At 39.5% G+C, this 8,441-nt stretch overlaps 1 protein-coding gene across 1 annotated transcript in view; it reads right to left on the bottom strand.

Annotated features, from left to right (window-relative positions):
* Positions 1 to 276: 276 nt before the first annotated feature.
* Positions 277 to 8,441, bottom strand: part of STAC2 (SH3 and cysteine rich domain 2) — an 816,617-nt gene continuing 808,452 nt past the window's right edge. The window contains exons 11-12 of the mRNA XM_044055061.1: positions 2,167 to 2,287; positions 277 to 2,082 (exon numbers count right to left, since the gene is read on the bottom strand). Coding sequence (XP_043910996.1) covers positions 2,189 to 2,287 — 99 coding nt within the window. The 3' untranslated portion in view covers positions 277 to 2,082; positions 2,167 to 2,188. The remainder of the gene's footprint in view (positions 2,083 to 2,166; positions 2,288 to 8,441) is intronic.

Consider the following 8,441-nt stretch of genomic DNA (forward strand, 5'->3'; position numbering starts at 1 on the left):
GCACAGAATAAATTAAATTCCAGAAAATAGATATCCAATGTCTCCAGACAGAATTTTAACTATTCCTAATATTCAGAATTTGTAGGGAATATCTGTTTTCTTTTAAAATAGTTGTAGTTCTCTCTTGCCACCACTCCACCATCATTCATTTCAAATGTTTTTATTTTATCTGTTCTCTTCTCAAAGACTAATCATGCAGGTTCATTCCAAGTATCAACATGTATACAAGCCCCTTGTAATTCCTTTTCTAAAATACAACTACAAGACTACTAAATGTATGCTCAGATTCTGCATATTTTATTTCAAGAAACTACATGCAGCCAGGATGCTAATCTTACTTGCATTAATGCTGTCTGAAATAATTTCATGCTATCCATCAACAAAATCAAATAAGTTATTAATTCTCTCTATAGCAGGTGTGTGATATGATCTCATGTTCTCCCTTCTTAGGTAGTTCAAGTCACTTAATTTTGGAACTTATACCATATAACACACCCCACATCAAACAACAGTATACTATATCACACATCGTGTTGTACACTGCAGTTTGAGTATCGCCATGTTCCAGGTTTGATTACTGGTTACTGTTCAGTGATCATCATTTTACTGCTGATTATATGTTTATCTATTTTGTTCAATAGTTTTACTGTTGTAATGGTCTCTTATCATTTGCAGACCCAAAATTCAATAGGAATTTTGCAGTTTACAGACAATTCTTTTTATAGACAGTTCAATGTGCTTTTTTCGCTAATAACATTTAAATATGTCAATACATAAATAAGGTTACTTTTCTACTGAGAAATTGGTAAATGGGTTAGATTATTTATAGATTACAAGAATTAAAACTGGGTAAATTCCTTGGGGTTTTACACCTACCTATAAAACTGCAAACTTTCCCATGCACAGTTACTGACAGTTCTTAATGATGCTGAGAATACACTGACAGTCCAAGCCCTAGATCCTAAATTTAGCAGTTTACATATTAAAACACAAGCTGTCTTAAATTTAACTTTGAAAGTCCTTGTGAAACATTTTCTAACATTTCCTAGTAATTTTCACTTACACTTCATCTCCACAGCTCACAGAGGTATCCATCAACATTACCACTGCGTTGAACTTATTTTACATTTGTAAACAGGTGGCGAATGCATACACGTAATTGCAGAGGAGCATATTGTCTCTTTTTTCAAAACATAATTATTTAGTGCAGTTCAATACATCCTGTTGTGTTACAGAACTTGCGCAATTCCTTTTATGGTGCAGTTTTTGTTCAGATATGCTAATGCCAGCCAACATTCCTTTGTAACTCACTGGATGCTATTGAAGTATACTGTATCCAGGATAAGAATATCGATTCAGCAGTGTACCTGTGTTCATGATTTCTTTAACTGAGGAGATAGTCTGTCCTTCTGCAAGACACATTTTGATGCTTTCTGTCATATCAGCACAAGCAGACTGAATCATTTGCACAAACTAAGCTAAAATAGTTCTCAAAAAATCTGTTTCTGTTGATTTAAACTAGGCTATCATAAACAATAAAATGGCATACATTACATAGAATAAAGAGTACAGCAATACTATTGCTTTCCCCGAGAATTTTTTCCTGTAGGTGAACAAAACTTACTTACTCATTCCTCATTACATTATCTATGTGAAAGTCATAGCAAAGGATACACGCACACATGTTGCAACTGTCAGGGTAGAAACTTCCCGAATCCCTGCAGTAAGACAGCCTGACAGAAACTCTGTATGGCTTCAATGATCTTACTGGATTAGCATGGTGGACGTCACTAGGGTCTCTGTCCATTATATACTCAGCCTTCACAGCTGCAGGTGTGTCCACATATCACAGTTCCATTGTTTACACTAAACAAGTTCTCCAATTCTAATCCTGAAGCCAATCAACATCCAGTGGTGGAGAGTCTGCATCCAAAGCTGACCTGGCCTATTTTTCTTCTTTAAAAGTGAGTAGTTACTTCAAAATTAGACATGTAAAGAAAGTGCTGCTGCACAAATAGGACAGGTGGGACATAACAGCGCCAAGCCCACCAGCTCCACGTAGCCTTCTTTCCTTCCAGCAAACTGTTTTGATTAAAAAAGAGTAATGTGTCAATAGGAAAATAAAACTTGTAATTTAGAAATTAATGTGATAGCTGTGTTACTCACTCATTATGTGCTGGTTGTGGAGTCATATTTCTGCAAGGGCATCTGCTGGGACAAGACCTCTTTTCTTTCCACTTGAAACCTTTATGAAGCCATTGGTTTCTTCACCCTTGCCAACACAGATCTAAAAAAGCATACCTCAAAGTTACAGTAAACATATTTTGGATACAAAAAAGTTTGTCATTACGAGATAACTACACAGTTAGAAATAAGTGCTATGTCTACTGACTCAATAAATATAATTATGTTACCCTAGTTGCAACAAACCCTTTTCCATTTCAAGCCTTAACCTGTTTTGCCTATTTACTTCACTACTCCCTATAACTTTGGCACCCATAACCATTTCCACAAAAATGATACACCTCCTATTAGGTAAAGGAAAATTTCTTTATGCCCTTGCCTTGATAGGTTTATTCTGTTAACTCATGGTCATAGCCTCTTGAAGAAGATCCTTCATTCAGCTTAAACAAAATATCCAGGTCACCATCTTTTTTACAGCAACTCCACCCAGATAATCAAGCCCTTTGAACCATTCATTCCCCCAAAGCCACATTATTAGCTAGGATAAGAATGGTGCCAAGGTGAGTTGGCATTCTTAGACATTGGATTTTTTTTTATTTATGCTATATCCTTTGTCCTTCCCCTTGTCTGACATGCAGTGTCATCATCAGTGTGGATTTATTTCTGAAGATGAACAGACAGTGTGTTTACCATTATTTAGAACACACCTGAAGCCAGAAATCTCCAGCATAGGTTGCAGACATGTTGTGAGGGCTACCACATTTACCACCAGTTCTTATTAGCATCTAAACAGCTGCACAGAAAGGTTTTTACCTCTTTACTCTAAATCTAATGGTAAATTCAAGAATAAACCTTTCTAAAGTTGAAAGAAATACCCATCCATTTACCTCAATACAACACTGAAATGTGCCAGCAAGGAACTTTATAGCACTATTAGAAAATGTATAGGTAAGCAGAGTATGAGCTTAAGATCACTACAAATAGCAAATGAAACTACAAATCATTCTTCAGTTATGCCAGAAAATTAAGGAATAATGTTCAACAATGCATTGAGCTCATCCATAATATCACACACTCCAATCCCAAAAATATATCCTATATATCAGCAGAAAAAAATCATGCTAACATAATCCCAGCTACTCACTGTTAAGTCCACTATTCAAGAAAATGTATTTTCCCTTTGCAATCACATTGAAATAAGTCTTAAGATCCCTGTCATATGCTAAAAATAATTTTTCTGTGGGACCAGATAATACGCCATGCTGCATTCTCATCAGAATGGACATGGCTGTGATGAATACGTATTTTAACAAGAGGAAGGAGCATAGGGTGACATACAAGAGTGGAGGAAGATGCACATAGGTGGATTATATCTTATGTAGAAGGGCCAGTCTGAAGGAGATTGGAGACTGTAAAGTGGTGGCAGGGGAAAGTGTAGTTAGGCAGCATAGGATGGTGGTTTGTAAGAAGACATTGGTTATCAAGAAGAGGAGGATGAGTGTGAGGGCAGCACCAAGGATTAAATGGTGGAAATTGAAAAAGGGTAATTGTGAGGTGATGTTCAGGGAAGAGTTAAGACAGGCACTGGATGGCAGTGAAGAGTTATCGAATAGCTGGGTAACTACAGCAGAGCTAGTAAGAGAGATGGCTAGAAAGGTGCTTGGTGTAACATCTGGAAAGAGGAAGGAGGACAAGGAGACATGGTGGTGGAATGAAGAAGTACAGGAGAGTATACAGAGAAAGAGGTTGGCGAAGAAATGGGATTGTCAAAGAGATGAAGAAAGTAGACAAGAGTATAAGGAGATGAGGTGCATGGCAAAGAGAGAGGTGGTGAAGGCTAAGGATAAGGCGTATGAAGAGTTATATAAAAGGTTGGACACTAAGGAGGGAGAAAAGGACCTGTACCGATTGGCTAGACAGAGGGACTGAGCTAGTAAAGATGTGCAGCAGGTAAGGGTGATAAAGGATAATGAAGGAAATGTACTCACAAGCAAGGAGAGTGTGTTGAGCAGATGGAATGAGTACTTTGGGGGGTTGATTAATGAAGAGAATGAGAGGGAGAGAAGGTTGGATGATGTGCGGATAATGAATCATGAAGTGCAATGGATTAGCAAGGAGGAAGTAAGGATAGCTATGAAGAGGATGAAGAACAGAAAGGCTGTTGGTCCAGATGACATACCTGTGGAAGCATGAAGGTGTTTAGGTGAAAAGGCAGTGGAGTTTTTAACTAGATTGTTTAATGAAATCTTGGAAAGTGAGAGGATGCCTGAGGAATGGAGAAAAAATGTTTTGGTACCGATTTTTAAGAATAAGGGTGATGTGCAGAGCTGTAGTAACTACAGAGGTATTAAACTGATCAGTCACAGCATGAAGTTATGGGAAAGAGTAGTGGAAGCTAGGTTAAGAAGGGAGGTGATGATTAGTGATCAGCAGTATGGTTTCATACCAGGAAAGAGCACTACAGATGCGGTTTGCTCTGAGATTGTTGATGGAGAAATACAGAGAAGGTTAGAAGGAGTTGCATTGTGTCTTTGTGGATTTAGAGAAAGCATATGACAGGGTGCCTAGAGAGGAGCTGTGGTATTGTATGAGGAAGTCAGGAGTGTCAGAGAAGTATGTAAGAGTAGTACAGGATATGTATGAGGGTAGTGTGACAGCGGTGAGGTCTGCGGTGGGAGTGACGGATGCGTTTAAGGTGGAGGTGGGATTACATCAAGGATCAGCTCTGAGCCCTTTCTTATTTGCAATGGTGATGGACAGGTTGACAGACGAGATCAGACAGGAGTCCCTGTGGACTATGATGTTTGCAGATGACATTGTGATCTGTAGTGAGAGTAGGGAACAGGTGGAGGAGACCCTGGAGATGTGGAGATATGCTCTAGAGAGAAGAGGAATGAAGGTCAGCAGGACTAAGACAGAATATATGTGTGTGAATGAGAGGGAGGATAGAGGAATGGTGAGGATGCAGGGAGTAAAGGTGGTGAAGGTGGATGAGTTTAAGTACTTGGGATCAACAGTTCAGAGTAATGGTGAGTGTGGAAGAGAGGTGAAGAAGAGAGTACAGGCAGGATGGAGTGGGTGGAGAAGAGTGTCAGGAGTGATTTGTGACAAACTAGTACCAGTAAGAGTGAAAGGGAAGGTCTACAAGAGGGTAGTGAGACTAGCTGTGTTATATGGGTTGGAGACAGTGGCATTGACAAAAAGGCAGGAGTCAGAGCTTGACATGGCAGAGTTGAAGATGTTAAGATTTGCACTGGGTGTGACGAGGATGGACAGGATTAGGAATAAGTATATCAGAGGGTCAGCCCAGGTTGGAAGGTTTGGAGACAAAGCCAGAGAGGCAAGATTACGTTGGTTTGGAATTGTGCTGAGAAGGGATGCAGAGTATATTGGGAAAAAGATGCTAAGAATGAAGCTGCCAGGTAACTGGAAAAGAGGGAGGCCTAAGATAAGGTTTATGGATGTGGTGAGAGAGGACATGCAGGTGGTTGGTGTGACAGAGCAAGATGCAGAGGACAGGAAGAAATGCAAACAGTTGATCTGCTATGGTGACCCCTAATGGGAGCAGCCAAAAAAGAAGAAGAAGAAGAAGAAGCATTCTCATCAGGACCAAGTACACTCTATGAGCCTCTAATTAAACTGTTCAGCCTTAGGCTACACTCAAGGGTTTGTCCCTGATGTTTGGAGAATAGCCACTGTGACTTTTCTATACAAGGGTGGTTCCCTCTACAGACCTGGGAAATTTCAGAAATGTATCATAGTAGAACTCATTTATATGGGTAAAAGCAACTTAACTGAGCTAGAACCCTCAGTTTTGTTTTGTGAAGGGCAGGTCCTGTCTCCTGAACCTAATAAACTTTTTTGAAAAAGGTACAGTGGCTGTGGAGAGTGGTCACTCTGTGCACACTGGTTATTCTTGACTTGGCCAAAACTTTTTAACACTGTTATGCTGGTATTATTGAAACATTAGACAAACTTAATGTAAACCCTTACATTGCTCACTGGAATGCAAACTGGCTAAGGGAAAGTTGCTGGTACCTTCAAAAATGTAAAATTGTAACTATTGAGGTAAGTCAAGGATCAATGCTAGGCTCTCTTCTGTTGGCATTTATTTTGCCAACATTCAAGCCAATATACCTAAAATGTTATTGACCATATTTGCTGATGACTGCAAGCTGCACACTGCTATCTGCTCATCCACTGATACTAATTGACTCCAAAAAGGGCTGGACTGGCGTACAAAATGTGCAGCACAGTAGTTTTCAGCTGTCCCCAACTCATATGTTATAAGTGGTACTCCTCTTCAAACAGATATGGTCATAGGAAGCCTGGGTACTTGTGTGGAACACTTTCTCATTCAATAATCATGTTCCTACCATAGTCAGGAAATCCTTCTATCTGACCCAGTTAAATTCCTAAGGAATATTTTCAAGATCAAAAGAAAAATAACTTTACCATGGTAGTCATCCCTTATCACACCCATCATGGAATACAGTGCCTCCTTTGATACGTATAAGTCCAAATATATTGCTCAACTGGAAAGGACCCAACAATTTTTAACCAAAACAAATTAAAAATCCTAAATCCTTTGACTATATTAACAGATTAGCACAAAACTCCTTATACTCAGTAATGTACCAGCTGTTCCAAGCTGACCTGTGTCTTCTTCTAGAGCCATGAGATATCCAATCCTGTTTGATATCCTATTTCTTCACAGAACCAGTGGCTCTGCAAACACTTAGGTGGCAGCCAAGATCTGAGATAGCTCGTTCTATTCAAAGGCTTTATGGGTAGGTGGAGGAGCCTGAGCAATGGATCCAAGGCTTGGAAACAGCCGTGGCTGGATCCAAGACCCATCCAGTGAGGAATGGACAGAAAAGACAATACCAGATCTCAATGCATAGCAAGCCCAAGGAATACATTTTCACTAGAGGTCTAATAAAGTAATACTTTATCAGCCTTTAAGGTTAGTCTTTATGACTGAATAGGTAGACATACATTTATACCAGGGTTATTGTGTATGACCCTGCTTGATTTGGGGCATCAGCACTATTAATTACTCATAAAACATGTCAAGGACTTCTAAGTACTTCTACTTAAAGGTGCATATGCCTAGGCCTCTTAAGGTTCTCGTAATTGTTTGCCTAGCACTGCTCCTATAGTTCTATTACATACGATACAGAAGTTAAGGATTGTGTCTTAGATATAAAGCAATGCATGATGAAAGGTTAAGGTCGCTGTTGGCACTTGAGATTATAAATAATACACGATTTCAATGGAATAACAATTTCTTGTACAAGATCCAAATGTTTAGAACAACCAAGAGGAGTAAGATGGCCTCATTTTCAACAGCCAGAAATGAAACAAACTTCCCATATCTATCAGATGCAATAACTCCCTTAACTTTGTTAGGAAGAGGTTAGATTTATGGGTCGTGGCATTTGCATTTTAACTGATGTGATGGAGTCTGTGTTCTAATATGACCATTAGGCCTGAACATGGGGTAATAAGAAAGTATGAAAAGAAATGACTACTAAATGCAGTACTGAGGCAACAGTAGCAGCAGGCAGAGTGTAGGTAGCAGGATCATTCCCCACCACACCAGTGGTGGGTGGCTTAGATCAGCAGTCAGTGAAGTAACAGGCAGTGGGGTATGTCCATGCTAGATGAAGGTGGGTCCAATATGCTGGCATGGACTAGAGAGACAACAGCTGTCTTTCTCACAGCTTTGGGACAGGTTAAAGTAAATACACTAACGTAAAACTGATGCACGCATACTAACAACCAAACAAGGCGTACCCATGTACCTGACCACGCTGTGTATCAGACATAGGTAACCAAACTAGCAAAGAACAAAAGGCAAGGCACAGCATACTTCCCAAATGTCCAGAAATTTGTAGAATGTCCAGGTTTGTGCCTCATATTTTTTGGTCAGTCCTTTGTAAAATGTGTGTCCTTTGGTAAATCATTGTGGATTGCAGTCAATAAATCATGACAGATATTTTAGTTTCAAACTTCATATCTTACAGAAAATGCATGCTAATGCAAAGCTTGTTATTCAACTTTCGATGTTTATAACAGCAATATTTAAAAATTGCCCCTGATTTTGGCACTGTATGTAATTTTTGAGCGCAGAAGTGTTTAGTGCCTTCCACAAGAAGGTGTGTGTGTGTGTGTGTGTGTGTGTGTGTGTGTGTGTGTGTGTGTGTGCATGTGTGTACTTCTGCTAACTGTAATAGACAGGCTGCAGTGTGAGT

This window comes from Protopterus annectens, chromosome 13.part0, assembly GCF_019279795.1.
Source record: "Protopterus annectens isolate FY-2018-M chromosome 13.part0, PAN1.0, whole genome shotgun sequence".
NCBI lineage: Eukaryota > Metazoa > Chordata > Ceratodontiformes > Protopteridae > Protopterus > Protopterus annectens.